At 47.4% G+C, this 19,863-nt stretch overlaps 2 protein-coding genes across 11 annotated transcripts in view; both read left to right on the top strand.

The window, feature by feature from the left end:
• The window catches only part of LOC114595218 (zinc finger protein 75D-like), a 437,997-nt gene that overhangs the window by 300,205 nt on the left and 117,929 nt on the right, over nucleotides 1–19,863 (top strand). For 3 of the 10 annotated variants that reach the window (XM_077927860.1, XM_077927855.1, XM_077927859.1), the window contains exon 1: nucleotides 17,947–18,120. The exons of 4 other annotated variants lie outside the window; for them this stretch is intronic. The gene's annotated coding sequence lies outside the window, so the exon portion shown is untranslated. Of the gene's footprint in view, nucleotides 1–17,946; nucleotides 18,121–19,863 lie in introns of those variants that run through there. 3 more of the 10 variants (XM_077927873.1, XM_077927877.1, XM_077927884.1) reach the window with 3 other exon arrangements.
• LOC114595229 (uncharacterized) lies at nucleotides 867–13,715 on the top strand. Its single transcript, XM_077927969.1, has 4 exons — nucleotides 867–928; nucleotides 1,189–1,271; nucleotides 1,390–1,516; nucleotides 2,669–13,715. Exon 4 carries the CDS (start codon nucleotides 2,682–2,684, stop codon nucleotides 3,462–3,464), a length of 783 nt encoding a protein of 260 aa, XP_077784095.1. The 5' UTR covers nucleotides 867–928; nucleotides 1,189–1,271; nucleotides 1,390–1,516; nucleotides 2,669–2,681; the 3' UTR covers nucleotides 3,465–13,715.

Raw genomic sequence — 19,863 nt, 5'->3', positions numbered from 1 at the left:
ACTGACTGGAAAGCAGGAGCAACAAGGCTTCTTCATCTCCCAGAAATCCCTTCAGTTGCCTCCACCTTTTCCATTGCAATCTTTCTTCTAGGAGAGCTAGAGGCTGCTTCCTCCTCCTCTTCTTCCTCCTCCTCTTTCTTCTCCTTTTTAGAAAGGCCCTTTTCACCTGGCCTAGGGGTGAGGCCCAGACTCACCCAGCCCTACTGTGTTAAATATGTATTCTGTAGTTGACCTCCTTTGTAATGTTTTATTACAAAGATGCCATGCCATCCAAACTGGGAGCAGTGGGGGATTCTGGGAAAACTCTGTGCAGAAGATCCTGGGTGAGGAGGACACCCTCTGCTCAGAGGTGCAGAGCCAGCAGTTCAGGCAGTTCTGCTGCCAGGAGGCCAAAGGACCCCAAGAGATTTGCAGCCGACTCTACCACTTTGACTGTCAGTGGTTGAAGCCAGAAAGGAACACAAAAGCTGAGATGCTGGACCTGGTGATTCTGGAGCAGTTCCTAGCTGTCCTTCCACCGGAGATGGAGAGCTGGGTGAAGGACTGTCGAGCAGAGACCAGTTCCCAGGCAGTGGCCCTGGCTGAAGGATTCCTCCTGAGTCAGGCAGAGGAGAGAAAGCAGGAAGAGAGAAAGCAGGTTGGAGAGACTTTCCTCAAGATACTTCCAAGGGGCTCCAAAAAGGATGGAGATCATCCAAAAATGCTCTCCTCAGGGCCCATTCATTCTTTTTCTGTGAAGACATCCATGCAATGAGATCTAACACCCTTAATAATTTTGGTTTTGTCATTCTCTGTTAATATTTATCACCATTCATTCACGGTTTTGAATCCTTGTTGCTCTTTCAGGAAAAGGATCTCTTTGAAGAAAAGAACACAGATTCCTGTGAGACAGAGAGGCCTCCGTTGGACACCAAAGAGAGGCTACTGGGTAAGGAGGAAGGTAGTTTTTCTCCATTTGGTCCCATTCTGTTGGTTTTCTAAATCATATGTGGGTTCTTTTCATCTTTTGTTGGGGGAGATAGTTGGGACCAAGAGCTCAGTGTAGGGGAGATATATTTTTTCTCACATCTAACATCTGAAATTCGCCCAAACATCCAAATGCACTCAGCAGGCAAAGCGTTCTCAAAGTCCCATCTGTTGTTGCAGATGCACTGCACTCTGGGCATCCAACTTTTTTTTCTCTGGCAGGTGACAGAACGATGATGGCAAGACCTCTTCATCCATCTCTGAATGGGGACAGAATGGAAGCAGCGGCTGTGGAACCAGATCAGGTCAGGGGAAGCTGCCTTGTGGGGATAGAGACCAAGGGGTGGAACAATGTCCTAGCTCAAGGAGTGGTGGTGAACAACAGTGTTGTTTCAGAGGAGGACATTTCCCTTTTTCTTTTAGGGTCCAGTGTGCTTTGAAGATATTGCTGTTTGTTTCACGGATGAGGAGTGGGAGTTGCTGGATCCTGACCAGAGAGCTCTGCATAAGGAGGTCATGGAGGAGAATCGTGGGATCTTGGCCTCTCTTGGTAAGGCTCCTTGTGGGATCATAATATCTGTTTTTAAATTCAAAACGGCTCTCTATGAACCTCATATATATTCACAGAACTCAACAGTGCCCCCTTAAAACATCTGGGATTACATTTGTCCCACAATAAACCTTGAACAGTAAATTACTTTTCTTCTTCTTCGGTGAATGTTCTTCCTCCAGTTGCAGCTTATTAAACAAGCAGCAGCCTGGTCTGAATTCCCCAGGCCCTTTTGACTGTAAACTTCAGAGTTGTTGGGGAAGTTGAAGTAGCTTCTGTCAGGTTTTCAGTTTTTGTTTTTCCTCCCGTCAGTCTTTGGTTGCCCAAAGAGAAGACTGACATTGGAAATGGAGGGGATTCCATGATTTAGCCAAGCAAAATCCATTCGAGGGAATAGCCGGGCTTTTTGCATCACAGGTTGCACTAAGGGTGTTAGTGGATCCCTGTTAATAAATGCACCCAACCCTTTAGTAAAACCATCGATCTAACCCACTTGTGTTATGTTGGGATTTTTTTGCCTACGTGCTATTTGATGCAGCTTCTCACAAAGCAATTAAGAAGTTGGCCGAAGGCCAAGAAGACTGAGCAGAGGGAGTTGTTCTGCCTACAGATATGGGGCCTTGGATACAGCTCTGCTATTGGTTGAGGTCTCCACTTAGGCATGATGACTCATGACCTTCCTTGGTTGGTTAGTTGGTTGAACAGTGTGTGTTCTGAGAGTCGTTTGGAGCTTGTTAAGTGAGAGAGTTAAGATCCGTATCCTGTATATAGTAACTTGTGAATCTGCTGTAAGTAATAAACACCTATAAGTAACCAAGTTACTGGTAGCAGCGTCTTGTTCCTGCTTCATCCTACATGCCTGCAACTGATTGCTTCTGGAAGTCTGCATATGCACTGCTATATTCAACTGGCTAAGATCCTGCAACAGGTTAAGGTTGCGAAACTTCAATATGTTATTCCTCTAATACCAGTGTTAACAAGTTCTGGATTCAGGTAGGTAGCCGTGTTGGTCTGACACAGTCGAAATTTATTTTAAAAATTGTAAAGTAGCACCTTAGAGACTAACGAAGTTTGTTCTTCATATAAGCTTTTGTGTGAATTCACCATTAATTTCTCCCGGATGCTATAATCCATTTCTCTCATTGCAAATAGTGATGGACTGAAAATGAAGAACAAGGGTGACCACGACAAAATCCCCACAATGGAGCTGTATAAATATATTGAAAGTGGAAAAAGTTCCCATTCCACTTCCCATCCAAGAAATCTCCCTGGGAAGAAACCATATCAGGGTGTGGAATGTGGAAAGAGCTTCAATAAGAAGGACAGTCTCACTTTCCATCAAACAATTCATACAGGGGAGAAACCCTATCAGTGTGTGGAATGTGGAAAGAGCTTTAGTAAGAGCAAGCATCTCACTTCCCATCAAATAATTCATACAGGGGAGAGACCGTATCAGTGTGTTGAATGTGGAAAGAACTTCCGTCGGAGCACCGATCTCATTTCCCATCAAAGAATTCACACAGAGGAGAAACACTATCAGTGTGTGGAATGTGGAAAGAGTTTCCGTTGGAGCACTGATCTCACTACCCATCAAAGAATTCATACAGGGGAGAAACCCTATCAGTGTGTGGACTGTGGAAAGAGCTTAAGGTATATTTCCCATCTCTATACCCATCAAATAATTCATAAAGGGGAGAAACCCTATCAGTGCATGGAATGTGGAAAGAGCTTCAGTCAGAGCGCCAGTCTCACTTCCCATCAAAGAATTCATAGAGGGGAGAAACCCTATCAGTGCGTGAAATGTGGAAAGAGCTTCAGTCAGAGCGCCAGTCTCACTTCCCATCAAAGAATTCATAAAGGGGAGAAACCCTATCCTTGTGTGGAATGTGGAAAGAGCTTCAGTCAGAGCTCTGATCTCACTTCCCATCAAAGAATTCATACAGGGTAGAAACCCTATCAGTGTGTGGAATGCGGAAAGAGCTTCACTAATAGCTCCAATCTCACTTCCCATCAGATAATTCATACAGGGGAGAAACCATATAATTGCTTGGAATGTGGAAAGAGCGTCATTCACAGGGCCCATCTCACTTCCCATCAAAGAATTCATACGAAGTGTGGGAAAACACAGGTAGAACAGGTTAACACCATGTACTAGTAGGATGTGAAATCATATTCTGCCTTTAAGAAAAGAATAAAGTGACATTTATAGGGACAAATAAGGAACGTCAGAGGTTAAAAATAAAAAGTTAAAACAAATAGAATATGGCTACAAAAAAAGAAGTGTTAACAGTGGTGATAACAACACAAGCTCAACAGAGAAGGTCCATGCAGGATCCTGAACCTATAATGTTAATTGCAGAAATGCTGGCTGAAATAAAGAGAGACTTAAAAGATAATTCAAAAAATTTAGACTGTATAGAAACTAAGATAGAGCAAAACATGAAATCAGTGGGAATCTTGTTGGGCCAAATTAGTGCCTTAGGGAAAGCAGTCCAGGAGTTAAACATCAAGACAAAAGGCTTAGAAGGCACTTTGAAAGAAAACACAAACAGAGGTTAAAGAACTGAAGAGAGGCCAAGAGAAGACAAAGCTGGAAGCGGCAGAATTGAGTAAATTACAGGAAGTGACCTGGGACTCTATGGCGGTAATGGAAATGCATCAGAAGGAATTCAATTTGAAATTTGGGGGATCCCTGAAACAATGGGAGAGGATATTAGAAAGAAAATCATAGAAACACTCGCAAACTGGTTACAGGTACATGAAGAAGTAATTTTTACAATTGACAAGCTCTTCAGAATTAAATCAAGCTTCACAAAAGCCAAAAAATGGCCAGGTGACTGTTTGGTGACTTTTAATTCAAGAGGAATGAAAGAGAAAATATTACAGGTGAATGTGAAAAAAAGATTACATTCTGGAGATGAAAATATACTTTTGAAGGAGATCCCAGTGAGATTGCTGAAAAAAAGAAGCAGTTACAAATTCCTGGCTGATGCACTGAGAAACAATAAAGTACCTTACAGATGGGAATTACTGGAGGGGGGTTTCATTTTCATATACCGTGGTACCTCGAGTTACAAATGCTTAAGGTTACAAACTCTGCTAACCTGAAAGAGTTGAGAACTTGGCCCCAGGATGAGAATGGAAATTGTTTGACGGCAGCGTGGCAGCAGCAAGAGGCCCCATTAGCGAAAGCAAGCCTTTAGTTAAGAACAGTTTCAATACTGGAATATAATTTATCTAAAACCCAGGGAAGTATGAGGAGATGGTATCTTAATATATGATTTTTAAATGAAAATGGAAAACATTTCAATATATAACCCAAGAAATACAAATATATTTTTAAAATAAATCTTCAACATCAAGACTGATGGAATGGGAAGGATATAAAACTTACATCAGAGGGAATATTATATCCTTCTCGGCCAACAAGGTCAAGCTGCAAAGATTAAAAGAAAATAATCTAAAAATTTCTTAAAAACACTATTGGGCGATATGGCAAAAAACTCATCTAAGGTTACATATGAAAGAATACAACAACAAACATTAGAACTGAATAATATACTAGCTCAAAAAATTGAGTTCAGACTACTAAGTCTAAGACAAATATATTGGGAACAGGGAGAAAGACTGACAAAAATTCTAGCTAATCGTCTAAAACAAAAGAAAACGAACCAAATAATACCTTTAAACAGAAATGAAAATAACATCACAGCGACCTCATCAATTGATATCAATAATAATTTTTTTTAATTCTACAAAAAATTATATGAAGGGCCAGAAAATATATCAGAGGATGAGGTGGAGAATTTCTTTCAAGATATTAAAATACCAACTATTGAAGAATATCAAAAAGATATGCTATCAGCACCTGTAATGGTTGTATGGGGTTACTTGCGCGTAAATTGCCTTCGGTTTGGTTAGATCGCTTGCTCCACCATGCTTAGGGTTAGAGCTCGCGCTCCGTGACCTGTTAGTCACTTGCAGAATCCGTCAGTGGGCGTTTCCTGAACCTCTTCCAGCATAAGAGCTGTTTGACTCCCAGTCTCCTCCTATGTTCCCTGCGCGGAACGCGTCTGCGCAAGTAAGGGGTGTGGGGTTTGGAACTTAATAGGTTAAGTTGTTCCCATGATGCCTCAACATTCTGACGTCAGCTTTCGAAGCTGGGAGGAGTTCTCTCTCTTCCTCTCTGTCTTTGAGGGAGAAGGACGCAGTTTGTCATGGCTGCAAGAAGTCCTGGAGTTTTTCTGAGAAATGTCGAATAAAGGACTGTAAATAGACAAACCGGTACTCTGTGTGTTTGTCGGACGCTAAGTGACAGCTTTGACGCTGTGTTAACTCTGCTGAGGCGTGACTGGAGACGGAGCAGAGGCGCGGAGAGGAAGCGTGCCGGACCGGCCATAAAGAGCTAAGTTGGACCGTAAATCCAATTAGCGGGTCACGTCAAACCAATAAATCGAACAGGTTATGGGTAGCCTAATTACCGCTCGTAAAGCTGTCACTGGAGGCTGCCGGAACGCTTTGAAGTCTGCGGTTTGATGCAGAGAAGCTGGCAGGAGGCGGTGAGAATTTTGCCTGCTGTTAAGAGGCAAGAGAGAGCTGGGAGCTGAGAGCAGCTGGCTGAAAGACGCAAAGGTTTGCCTGTGTTGCTGCAGAGCTCAGAGCAGCTGAGATACGGGTGCCGGATAAGCTGGTGAGTAAGCTTGGGGCCCCGGGAAGACAATGGCAGATAGCCAGGTCTTGGAGGACATTCCGTTTGATAAGCTCACTCTAAGAAGTTGGGCAAGGGCGTAAAGTCAGCAAGGGCTGCCTGGGATGTGCTGTGAAACTTCAGCAGGAGGCCAGAGCCCTGGAGAGGTAATGAAAAGCCTAGAGATGGCTGGAGCCCCTGTTCCTGATGATTTAGCCTCAAGGAGCGCTATTGAGCAAGTCGGGGGGCGAAGAATTCCAAAGGCAAGTTTAAAAAACGTGCTGGAGTGGAGTGCCGGTTCAGAGGGGGCAGATCTGGCAAGGAGTGCTTTTCCGGAAGAAGGAGGGCCAGGCCAGCTGGGAGGAGCCCCGGGCAGTGTTTTTCCACGGAAGTTCGCCGTTGCTACGTGTGTAATTCGACGGAGCACTTGCATCGCTGCTGCCCACAGAGAGCGGAGACAGCTGGGCAGGAAAGTTCCAAGGTCGTTTCTCATGGGAATCAGTCTCGGAGAGGAGGCCAGCGTGGGAACGCAAGGGAAGGACGTGACTCAGACACTGGGGGTTGTTGTTTTCATATCACTGCTTCTATGGCAACTGTGAAGAACAACTCCAGCCAGGACACGGTGACACGCTGGGTGTTGAATACTACTGTCGGTCATCACCTGATAAGCAAGCCTGCTGGCAGAATGCGGGACTGCAGGGCTGTTTCAACTGGAATGACTGTAATGTTAGCAGACGGAACGAGAAAATCAGTTTCTGCTGTGGCTAACATGTTTTTTCCCCCTTTACAGGAGGAGCTAGAGGTCTACGTTGTGCCGGGACTGAATTGTTGTCTGTTATCTGTACCAGCTCTTGTGAAGCAGGGGTACAAAATTTGCTTTGAAAATGATGCCTGTTCCATTTTCAGAGGGGGGAGACAACTGATCAACGTGGAGTGCAAGAACAATCTCTTTGTTCTGGAATCACCTCTGGAGGGTGGTGGGAATGCCGGAAAAGCACAGGCGCAGTGTGCTAAGGTTCCCAGTCATGATTCATGTGTTCATTTATGGCACAGGAGAATGTTGCACAGCAGTTTAGAAGATGTGCAGAAGTTGCCCCGCTGCACCAAAGGTTGTAAAATCACACAATGTGGTGGGGGGTCCCTAGGGTGCAGGGCATGCAAAGGTGCAAAGGTACATGGTTTTCCCGGGTTTGGGAGGATAGCCAAAGAGCCTTTTGAGCTTGTTCACACAGATCTGTCAGGACCCATGAGGTGTGAGAGTCTGGGTGGGGCCAGGTTTTTGCTGACGCTGACAGATGACTACAGCCAGGTTGGCTGGTGTTTCTCTCTCAAATCACAGGGGGAGGCGGCGCAACTGATCCAGGATTGGGTTGCGGAGGTGGAACTAAGGTTCTCCACCAGGGTGCAAGGGTTCAGGAGCGACCGAGGGTCACAGTTTACTGGGTCTGCTCTGAAGGAGTTTTTCAAGGAAAAGGGAATACGTCACCAAGTGACGGGTGCAAAGTCTCCTCAAGAGAGAGGCGTGGCAGAGCACAGGAGTGAAACACTGGCTGAAGCTGTCAGGGTTTTGCTGTGTGACTCTGGGCTGCCTCAGAGCTTTTGGAGTGAAGCTTGGAAAGCTGCCAACTTTGTTTTTAACAGGTCCTATAACCACGTTATAGGGGACACACCGTTTTTTCTGTTGCACCGGAAAATGCCACAGGTGCATTTCTTCCGCGTGTTCGGGTCCAAGGCTTTTGTGCCGGTACCAACAGCTCAGCGGAAGGCAGGTGGTCCAAAGGTTCAGGAAATGATCTTCTGTGGGTATGATCCTGCAACCAATGGGTGGAAGTTTGCATACCCAGAGGGCGATCAGACCAAACTGCTGGTCAGCAAGCGTGCTGAGTTCTGTGAGCAGGGTGGTTGGTCACGGCCTGGGGATGATCCTGGTTTTCTCTCAGAATGTCTGTCTGATTCTGAGGAGGAAAGGGAGTCAGAGGCTGAACCCGGTGATGGGGACCAGGTCCAGGATCAGGGTTCAGGGTAGGTTTGGGCGTCTCCAAGAGTTGTTAAAGGAGTGTCCAGGTGTGAGTCTTCATCTCCTGTTAGCGTAATGGAGAAAGCTCACAGACGGGTTGTCAAGTCAGAGGGGGAAGAGTCTGACGGAGAAGACACAACTGCTGGCCCAAGTGGGTCAGAGGGGTTTCAGGCCACAGGTGCATGGGTCAGTTTCGCACAGTGTGATTCTGGGAGTGTTGAAGGGGTTCAACAGGTGCCTGGGAAAGATGCCAGGAAGGGGCAAAAGGCAATGGGAAAGGTGTTGAACTCAAAAAGGTCTTGTCAGAATGTGCGGCAAGAGGGGGTGTGGGGTTTGGAACTTAATAGGTTAAGTTGTTCCCATGATGCCTCAACATTCTGACGTCAGCTTTCGAAGCTGGGAGGAGTTCTCTCTCTTCCTCTCTGTCTTTGAGGGAGAAGGACGCAGTTTGTCATGGCTGCAAGAAGTCCTGGAGTTTTTCTGAGAAATGTCGAATAAAGGACTGTAAATAGACAAACCGGTACTCTGTGTGTTTGTCGGACGCTAAGTGACAGCTTTGACGCTGTGTTAACTCTGCTGAGGCGTGACTGGAGACGGAGTAGAGGCGCGCAGAGGAAGCGTGCCGGACCGGCCATAAAGAGCTAAGTTGGACCGTAAATCCAATTAGCGGGTCACGTCAAACCAATAAATCGTACAAGGGGAAGGCAGGGGCGTGCCAGCGCTCTCTCCACTGGATTCAGGTGAAGGGTCTGGGAGCCCTGTCTCCAATTCCCCTATCTCCCTCTCTTCTCTATTGGTGTTACGCGGAATTCCTTCCCCCTTGCTGGCCCCCTCTCCGGCAGAGCTCGGGAGCTCTGCCTCCGCCTCTCGCTCTGATGTCAGTTCCCTGACATCCACCTCCCTCCCAGGACCCCCTCCACCCCCGGCCGGACCCTGTGACGTGACTTTGTCCCCTTCTTCAGCCGACGATGCAGGGAACCCCCGAAAGGAGCTGCCGTCGTCATCCGAGGACTCAAACCCCGCTTCCCACCCACTCCGATCTCTCACGGGAGGGGTTTCCCAATCTGATTCCTCCTCTCCGGACGATTCTCCTCCTTCCTCTTGGGAAGCTGGAAAACCCCCGAACTCCTCCTCCTCGTCATCGGTGGTGGCAAATTGCTCTTCCCAGAATCTCTCCAGGGGTTTGGGCTTCCTCGGATACCTGTTGTGGAACTCTTCCACCAGATATCTATCCTCTATCTCCCCTGCGGGAACCCACGTGTTCTCTGACTCGGGTTCCCCCTCCCAAGCTACTAGGTACTCCACCTGCCGCCCCCGCCAGCGCGAATCCAGGATCTCCATTACTTGGTGGTGATGTTCCCTCTCTTCCAGTTGTGGGTGTGTGAGCCCTTCTCCTCCTACCCCCGGACTCTCCGCTCCTCCCTGTACGGTGAGAGCAGTGACCTATGAAACACCGAGTGGATTTTCATGTTGTCTGGCAACTTGAGCCGGAAAGCCACCGGGTTCACTTGGTGTGTTACCTCAAATGGTCCCAGCCGTTTTGGCCTCAGTTTTTTACACCCGCCCTTGAAGGGTAAGCCTTTTGTGGATAACCACACCCGGTCCCCCACCCTAATGGTCTCCCCTTCACGGCGGTGTTTGTCTGCTTGTCTTTTGTACGCCTCCTTGGCCCTTTCCAGATTCATCTTAAGCTGCTGGTGCAGGGCTTCCATTTCTTCCATGAACTGCTCTGCGGTGGGCACGCTCCACCCTTCCTCCCCCCTCCTGGGAAAGGACCTGGGGTGACACCCATAATTTGCCAAGATCGGGTTCATCCCCGTGGACACATGCTCCGCATTGTTATATGCAAACTCTGCCAGTGCTAGCTTTTCTACCCAATCGTTCTGTCTCTCGTTGACGTAGCAGCGTAGATATTGTTGTAAAATGCTGTTCGCCCTCTCTGCTTGCCCATTAGTTTCCGGGTGCCTCGCCGTCGAGAATCCCACCTCCACCTGCAATAAGTTCATAAGCCTCCTCCAAAACCTCGAGGTAAATTGTTTCCCTCGGTCAGAGATAACCCTCGAAGGAGCCCCATGCAACCTGAAGATGTGGTTCACGAACAACTGGGCGGTCTCCTCTGCTGTCACGGCATGAGAGCACGCTATAAAATGGCACATTTTGGTTAGCAGATCTACTACTACCATGACTGCTGTCTTCCCTCTAGATTTGGGTAAATCTGTCATGAAATCTATAGACACCACCTCCCAGGGTCTTCCCGGTGTGGGTAAGGGTTCCAATAGTCCCGCTGGGGCGGCCCTCTCTCCCTTGGCCCTTTGGCAGAGGTCACACCCCCGTACATACTCTCGTACATCTTCCCTCACCCTTGGCCACCAAAACTCCCTGGTGACCAGCCACATGGTTTTGTGTTGTCCAAAGTGCCCCGCTGTTGGGTTGTCGTGAAGCTGTTTGAGCACCCTTTCCCGCAAGGCCTCCCCGGGCACATACATTGCTCCCTTGTAATACAGCAGTCCTTCCCTTTCCTCAAAACCTCCCCGGTCTCCCCCAGTTCCCCTGAGTTCCCTGATTCTGGTTTGGGCGAATTCGTCCTGGCGAATTAGTTCAGCCAGTTCCCGTTTCCCAACCAACGATCCCCCACAAACCCATCGTTCCTCAGGGAACACGTGTCGAGCTTCTGGTGGTCCTTCTTCCATGTACTCCGGTTTCCGGGAAAGCGTGTCTGCTCTCACGTTCTCTTCTCCTGGCACGTACTTGATCTCAAAGAAGAACTTGGAGAACTCCTGAGCCCACCGAATCTGTCTCTGATTGAGAACTCGCGCTGTTCTCCAGTATTCCAAGTTCTTGTGATCAGTGCAAACCTGAACCTTGTGCTGAGCCCCTATTAGGATATGTCTCCACTGGCGGAACGCTGCGTAAATAGCTAACAGTTCGCGATCATACACCGTGTAGTTCTGTTCCGATTTATTCAGCTTCCTTGAGAAGAAGGCGCACGGCCTCCAGGTGTGTTGGCCCCGTCCTGGCTGGAGTAACACCGCCCCTATGGCTCTGTCCGATGCGTCGGTCTCTAGCCTCATCGGCTTCTGCAGGTCCACGTGCAGGAGCTGTTCCTCCGAGGCGAACGCCTTCTTTAGCCTTTCGAAGGACCGTTGGGCACTTTCCGTCCAGACGAACTTCTTTTTGCTACTGAGGCAATCCGTGATGGGTGCGGTCAAGTGGGCGAAGTTCTTGATGAACTTCCGGTAGAAGTTGCTGAACCCGAGGAACCTCTGTACATCCTTCCGGGTCTTGGGGGCCTTCCAGTCCAGCACCGCCTGCACCTTGCTGGGGTCCATGGCTAGGCCTCTGTCTGACAACCTATATCCCAGGAATTCCACTTCTTTGGCGTGAAACTGGCACTTTTCCAGCTTGACCCACAGCTGGTGTTCTTGTAGCCTTTTAAGAACTTCCCTGACGTCCTGGACATGCTGCTTTTCATTGTCCGAATAGATCAGGACGTCGTCCAGAAATGCTACGCAGTTCTTGTACAGCAGGGGACCCAGCACATGGTGCATGAAGCTTTGAAAACAGGCTGAGCCCGACTGTAATCCAAATGGCATGACTAAGTACTCAAAGGCCCCTAGGGGGGTGAACATGGTGGTTTTCCATTCGTCACCCTCTCTCATTCTAATCAAGTTGTATGCTCCCCAAAGGTCCAGCTTGGTAAAAATCTTACCCTTCCTTACCCTAGTCAGAATATCATCAATTCTGGGCATTGGGAAGGTCACGGGTTCTGATACCAGGTTTAATTTTCTGAAGTTCACTACAAGCCTGGGCTTATCCGTGTGTTTTTTTGTCCACAAAGAACACAGGGCTGCCCCCCACTGCCTTAGATACCCTTATAAACCCCCTTTTCAGGTTTTTGTCTATAAAGTCTTGCAACTCCTGCATCTCTCGGTCCGACATGGCATACAGCTTACCCACCGGCAGCTGCGCCCCAGGGAGTAGGTTGATTTGGCAGTCGAAGGGCCTATGTGGCGGCAGCCTGTCCGCTTCCTTCTCGCTGAAGACCTCTTGTAAGTCCGCGTACTGTGGTGGCACTTCCACACTCTGCTTCAGTGTGGTTGCTGCCACTCTGGCCAACCTCACCCTGGGCTTCACTCCCCCCTAGTGTTCCAAACAGTGCGCTGACCCGAAGGTGACTGTCCGCTGATGCCAAGCCACCACTGGATCATGGAGCACTAGCCAGCTCATCCCCAGTATTATAGGGGGTCCTGCCAGTGTGGCCACGTGAAAGGCAATGGTTTCTGTGTGCCTGGACACACTCATCCTCATTGGCGGGGTTTGATGTGTTACCTCCCCTCCCAGCAGCTCCCTGCCATCTATCGTGGTCACTTGGAGTGGGAAATCAAGTGGCAGCAGGTGGATCTGGTGCTCCAGTGCAAACTCCCTACTAAAAAAATTACAGGAGCTGCCTGAGTCCAGCATTGCCTTCACCGTGACTGGGTGTCCATTTGGGAGTTCTAGCACTACTTCTACCGCTATAGAAACCTTGGGTGGGTCCGGTTGGGGCACTTCTATTAGTTGTTCGCTTGGCTGCTGCGCCCGCCTGTGGGCACTCAAGCGCTGGTGTTTCCCTGCACCTTTTCCTCTTCCCCCTCCTCCTCATTTCCAGCGGCTCCCACCATCCCTTGCCAAGCCTTTCTTTGTGGGCAGACTCTGGCAAAGTGTCCTGGCCGTTGGCAGAGGAAACATTTCTTGGTGCTTTTCCCAGCCTTTCCCTCCCTTTTGCCTCCTTGGTGGGCGCTCGGAACCTCGCGTGCGCGCGCCCCATCAATTTCCATTGGAACCACGTCATCGGAAGGCTGCCTTGGCATCTCAGAAATGCGGTAGTCAGGTCAACGCTCTCCTCTCCCTTCCCGCCTTTCCAAAGCGCGCGCTTCCTGGCGAGCGCCTATCGCCATCGCAGCTTTTGTCAGCTGATCCATAGTCTCCGGGCGGGCCGCGCGGGAGAGCTCATCCCGGACGGTTGGGGAAAGCCCCTCCTCAAAAAGCATCCTTACGGAGGGGCTATTTAGATCCCATTCCAGCCTGTGTATTAACATCGCAAAGCGGGACCAGTAGTCTCTAACGGAAAGATCCCCCTGCTTGCATCTCATCAGCTCCCGCTGGGTCAGACTCTCCCCCAATTGGCTTGAATACATAGCGTCCATCGCCTGAAAAAACTTCCGGACGTCCTTCATGGCGGGGTTCTGCGCAGCCATTAAGGGTCTAACCCATTCCCTCACGCTCCCCTCAAGGTGCCCCACGATATACGCCACCTGCGCTGCTTCGTCAGCAAAGTCACCATGCTGCAGCTGCAAGGCGTACTCTATTTCTGTTCTGAATCCATTATATTCCTGGGGCTTCCCTCCAAATTTGTGTATCAGTCCTGGCACCTTCCTTGCTACTGGAGTGGGTCTCACCTGCGCGTCTTGGGTGTGCCTCTCATCCAGCCGCGCCATCAGCAGGGATACATGCCGTTCCAGCTCCTGGTTCCTCTTCACCAGGTCCTGCACCCCCGCAGGTTCCTCCGCTGCCCCGGTGCCTCCAGTTTGGCTCATGTTTCCCCTACTAGCACACAAGTAACCGCAGCAGGGACTGACGGATTGCTGTAATGGTTGTATGGGGTTACTTGCGCGTAAATTGCCTTCGGTTTGGTTAGATCGCTTGCTCCACCATGCTTAGGGTTAGAGCTCGCGCTCCGGGACCTGTTAGTCACTTGCAGAATCCGTCAGTGGGCGTTTCCTGAACCTCTTCCAGCATAAGAGCTGTTTGACTCCCAGTCTCCTCCTATGTTCCCTGCGCGGAACGCGTCTGCGCAAGTAAGGGGAAGGCAGGGGCGTGCCAGCGCTCTCTCCACTGGATTCAGGTGAAGGGTCTGGGAGCCCTGTCTCCAATTCCCCTATCTCCCTCTCTTCTCTATTGGTGTTACGCGGAATTCCTTCCCCCCTGGCTGGTCCCCTCTCCGGCAGAGCTCGGGAGCTCTGCCGCCGCCTCTCGCTCTGATGTCAGTTCCCTGACAGCACCCATAAATATATCAGATATTGAGAATGTAATAGAAACAATGGGGAATGGGAAATCACCTGGACCAGACAGTTTTCCTACAGAATGGTATAAAATATTCAAAATCTACTAGTCCCCAGACTTCTAGAAGTCTATGAGGAAATAGCTCAGAAAGGTATATCTGCTGCAACATTCAATGAAGCTTTAATAATAATTATACCAAAACTTAACAAAGACCCTACTAAATGTGCAAATTATAGACCAATATCATTAATGAATGTTGATGCAAAGATTTTGAATGCAATATTGGCTGCAAAATTACAAGAAGTTATTCAAAACTTGATTCCTAATAATAAAACAGGTTTTATAAAAACAAGACAAACTACAGATAATATCAGATTAACAATAGATTTGATAAATTTAAACAAAGATTAAGAGGAGTTTATGATATTGTCATTAAATGCAGAAAAGGCTTTTGACAGAATATTTAAAGAATTCATAGGGTTTGTGTTACGTATATTTTGCTTCCCTATAGAATACTGTAATTGGATTAAAATGATTTATAAAAGCCCGTCCCGGATTGTTACAAATGGAAGAATTTTGAATTTGATTAGTTTAAATCGAGGAACGAGACAAGGATGTCCTCTTTCTCCGTTATTATTTAATCTCTGCCTGGAACCATTAACAAGAGCAATAATTCAGGATGAGCATATCAAGGGTGTAAAGCACAACAAAGATAATTACAAAATTGTATTATTTGCGGACGATATCCTTTTATTTATTACAAAACCAGAAGATAGAATTCCGAAAATTATGGAGAAAATAAAAACCTTTGGCAGAATATCGGGATATTCCATAAATTGGACAAAATCAGAGATTTTACTGATAGGGCCAAGGGCTACATTGTATAGAAACCATCAGTTTCGGATGTGCAAAGACTTTATTAAATACTTGGGTATAATGATTTCATTAGATATAGATCAAATTGTAAAATTAAATTTGAATAAAATTATAAATGAAATTTCTTTTGATATTGAAAGGTGGGGACCTCTAAACCTCTCCTTTTGGGAAAAGGTTAAAAGTCCTCAAAACTGCCCTGTCCGCTTATCCATCTCTTCCTATTCCATCAACTTTCAACTTAATTTGCCACTCCCTCTTCATTGGAATTTGGTTTCCTTTCCAGTTTTGTGCTAACAATATTCTCGCTGCTGTGGTGGCGCACATAAAGTAACTTCTTCAGAACTTGGGGATCTCATCCTCAAGGATTCCTAAGAGAAAAGCTTATGGCTTTTTAGGAAATGTTAATTTAAACATATTTTTAACTCATTGTAAATTGTATCCCAGAATTCTCTCTTTTTTTTTACACTCCATGCACGATACATTGTCCCGACTGCTATGTTACATTTCCAACACAAATATGAATTATTTTTATACATCATTGCCATTTTATTAGGTGTTACATACCAGCATTAAAGATTTTCATATAATTTTCTTTGAGGGTATAGCATGCTGTGAATTTGAGATCTTCCTTCCACAGCTTCCCCCATGCTGAAAGTATACAGGATGAAAGCATGGCTTTCTCAAAAACAAGGAAAGCCAGGGAAATCTCGCTCCCCCTTTTTTTGGATGGAGTTACAAACTTTGTTGATCAGGGGACTGCTGTGAAAATGCTGCATCTCGATTTCAGTAAGGCTTTTGACAAAGTCCCCTGCGACATTTATGTGAGGAAGCTGGTAAAATGTGGGCTGAACGAGGTAACTGGTGGATTTGACTGACGGAACCCAAAGAGGACTCCTTCATGGTTCCTCATCATCCTGGGGAAAAGTGACAAGAGGGGTGCTGCAGGGTTCTGTCCTGGGCCTGTTGTTGTTCAACGTCTTTATAAATGTCTTGGATGAAGGAACTGATGGGATGCTCATCACATTTGCAGACGACACCAAACGGGGAGCGGACGCCAATGTCACAGAAGGCAGAATCCGATCAAGGGCAGGAATAGTACCAATTTCTTCTGCCTTGGTCAGGCCCCAGCTAGAATACTGTGTTCAGTTCTGGGCTCCACAATTTAAGTATTTTAAATTTTGTTTGCTGGGGGAAATCAAGAAGGTGGGGGAACATAATCCATATTCCTTTTATAACACTTGGCCAATGTTTATTAAATACATGAATTGTTAAGACTGTTGCAAGAATCCACCCAGCACTCGTGAGAAAATGAATCATGATCTTTTAGAGTAATCAAATGAAACTTTAACACATGGCAGGATGAAAGCCTTCAATTTCACCAGGACAAGTTATTTGTTGTTTACTGTTATAGTCATTGCTTTCTTTAAAATTATCTTTTGTACTGTGAAAACAAAAGCAATACAGTGGTACCTCTGATTGCGCACGGGATCTGTTCCGGAGCTCTGGTCGGATCCCGAGATCTCCTCAACCGGAGGTGCCTGTTCTGCACATGCGCACTGCACGGTAGAGTACTTACGCGCATACGCGCGGGACGAAACCCAGAAAAACACTCCCGGGTTTGCCGCGTGGGTATCCCAAAGGATAGGTAACGAGGGGAACATAAGTAGAGGTACCACTGTATTATTATTTTTTTATAAGAAAGGTGGGGAATCATTTGCACTCTTCCATTAATCTGCTTGCATGTGCTGAGTGTTATTTGGCGACTGTAACTCCCAGTAATTTACCATTACAGTGGTACCCTAAGTTACAAATGCCTCAGGTTACAAACTCTGCTAACCTGGAAGAGTTACTTTGAGTTGAGCACTTTGTCCCAGGACGAGAATGGAAATCGTGTGCTGGCAGTGCAGCGGCAGCAAGAGGCCCGATTAGCGAAAGCACGTCTCTGGTTAAGAACAGTCTCAGGTTAAGAACAGACCTCCGGAATGAATTAAGTTTGTAACCAGAGGTACCACTGTATTTGTTTCTGTGTGTTCAGCACACATGATTGCAGGTGAGACTGAAAAAAGACTTCCTAGGAAATTCCCTTTGACTGCTTCTGTATTGTTTCAAATGTGACTTCATTTACACATAAGAACAAACAATATGTATTCCTGACAAATCATACCACCGTCAGCTCAATAATCTCCAACCCAACAAACCCTGTGCTGAACGTGAGCAGCTGCTTTCTTCCCATTTCTTAGGTGGAAATAACTGTTAATGGAAAGGAAGAAGGGAGATAGACCCTTTCCCTCAACCTTTGGGGATCTTGGGGGCTTCATTTCACCCCTTAGTCCTGCTCCTGCAAGCTTGGCAGATATGGAGTATTTGCTCACACACTTCCATGACTTAAAAATGAATCTTCCAAAAAAAAATTGAAAATGGTATTGCAGTCCTAAAAAGTCTCAGGAAAGCAATTCCTGTAGTAGCTGGCATCTTAGAGAGCCCAGTGCCACTCTGCCAACTGTCTCACTCCCAGGTAACCAATCTGGAAAGCTGTCCTGTCATCTCTGCAAGGAATTCAGTGTCCCCTGAATCAGCAATTAAGTATTTCTGGAAGAGGAAATGGCATACTCTTGTATATTAGCATTAAAAGCGGGCATAAGAAAGTATTACTCATTTATGATGAGGATAGGATTTATTTATTTTGAACTTCGCTTGGTACCTCGGCATTACCAGGGGAGCAGCTTCCCTCTATGTGCATAAAAAAATAAGAATCTGAGGTTCTGCCAAGCGAGAGAGGGCGGAGCTGGGGGGGGGGGGGGACTCGGCTTTGCAAGGGTTAAAGGGAACTGAGCTGCCTTCCTAGAGAGGACAGGAAGCAAGGGGGGTCAGGTCCTCCAGAGCCAAGGCCCCTCCCTCCCCAGTCCTTTCCTGCAAGGAAGGGGGGTGTTGCTTTGGGGTCTCTCCTGCAAGGGCTGCTTCGCTCTCCCCTCCTGGGATCTGGTGAGTCTCCTCTCTCTCTGGGATCTGGTGGGGGTCCCAGGGCTGGGGCAGGGGAGGATGCCTGGGGGGCCAGATCTGCTCATGCAGGGGGGGGGGGACCCCGAGTCAGGGAGGAGGAGAGGGTCCTGCCAGGGAGGGGCCAGGTCTGCCACGCTCTCCTTCCTGCAGATCAGAGGATCCCAAACTCATTTGACCCTCCGCCCCCCCTTTCAGAAATGATCTCCCTTCTTTAAACAAAGGAGTCCCTGGGACTTTAACTCTGTGTGACGTCGCTCAGCCTCATTGCACAACAGAGGAAACATCTGCAAATGGTTTTCCAAGACCAGACGAGGAGGTGGACTACCCCCCCCCCAAAAAAAAAGGTGGGAGAGAAAGGCGAGAGATAAAGAGAGGGATCCCAGCCCAGAGTCTGGCTGCTGCATTGGGGACCAGTTTCCCAGTGTCTCCCAGGGCAGCTCCCCACGGAGGCCACTGCAGCAATCCCCTCGCACCCAGAGCAGGGCATCCCAGGACCACATCCTCTCTGCCCCAAAGGGATTGTTGCTGGCAAAGCAGCCGGAAATGGGCGCTGCTACTCACTGAGCCTCCAGGGACCTGGGCATCAATGTCTCTCTGTGTGTTAAGCTATCTAAGAGAATTATTATTATTATTATTATTATTATTATTATTATTATTATTATTAATTTCCTGCCTAAATTTCAAGGGAGATGTATTTGGCCCCGCACACTTGGCCCTCAGGGGGTTGACTAGATACATACCTGGCCCTCAGAGCAAAGAAAAAGGGACCCCACCCCAGGAGTCTGCCTGGGGAGCAGCAGAGAGTCCAAGTGCAAGAAAAGGAGCCAGAAGCAGGCGAGTGGGGGTGGGGGGAGAACAACTCCTGAGGACCCCCAGGTGAGGACCCCCACTAGAGCCAAGCATCCATTTTTCACAAGATACAAATGACTTCCTTGTCAGTCAGTTCTGACTTCATGCAGTGACTGGAAGGCAGGAGCAACCAAGCTGATTCATCTCCCAGAAATCCCTTCCGCTGCCTCCACATTTTGTAATCTTCCTTCTAGGAGGGCTAGAGCCTGCTTCCTCCTATTCCTCCTCCTCTTCCTCCTCTTTCATCTCCTTTTTAAAAAGGCTCTTTCCACCTGGCCTAGGGGGTGAAGCCCAGACTCACCCTGCCCTACTGTGTTAAATATGTATTCTGTAGTTGAACTCCTTTGTAAGGTTTTATTTTGACATCTTTATAAGAATATTTGTTTTCTGCTATGTTGCTTTGACCATAGACTATATATTTCACATTCTTCCAATGGTTTTATTTCTCTTTTATTGATTTTGTGTGATGTGAAACTGTAGTCAAGTACAACATTCCTACAGTGGACGACACATTAGGGGATGTTTTCTCCCACTCAGGAGAAGACTTCCTGTTTCCTCCTGAGCTGGGACAGACTTCCACTCCATGTGACTTGAAGAGGGGGCAGTCTGTTGTACTAGCATGGAGGAGCACACGGCCTCCATCTTCTGATCAGTGTGTCTTCTCCATTTTCTATGTGGCTGTGTGTTTGGAGAAGTGACTCTTTAGTGGCAGTCATTTGGGACTAAGTTCTTTATGGAATAGTTCTAGTTGTTATATAACAAACTGTCTGTGAACGTGTACGAATGTGTGAGTAAACTACTTTTATATTAACGTGAATCAGATTATTGTGCTTATTCATTTAAAAGGGATTGGAAGGGATTTTACCAGGAAGGAAT

Source organism: Podarcis muralis, chromosome 4 (genome assembly GCF_964188315.1).
Source record: "Podarcis muralis chromosome 4, rPodMur119.hap1.1, whole genome shotgun sequence".
In the NCBI taxonomy this organism is placed as follows: Eukaryota; Metazoa; Chordata; class Lepidosauria; order Squamata; family Lacertidae; genus Podarcis; species Podarcis muralis.
This window is presented reverse-complemented; position numbering and strand designations above follow the sequence as displayed.

Coding starts and splice junctions, on each gene's coding strand:
- LOC114595229 (XM_077927969.1), top strand. CDS start 2,682: ATGAAGAACAAGGGTGACCACGACAAAATCCCCACAATGGAGCTGTAT.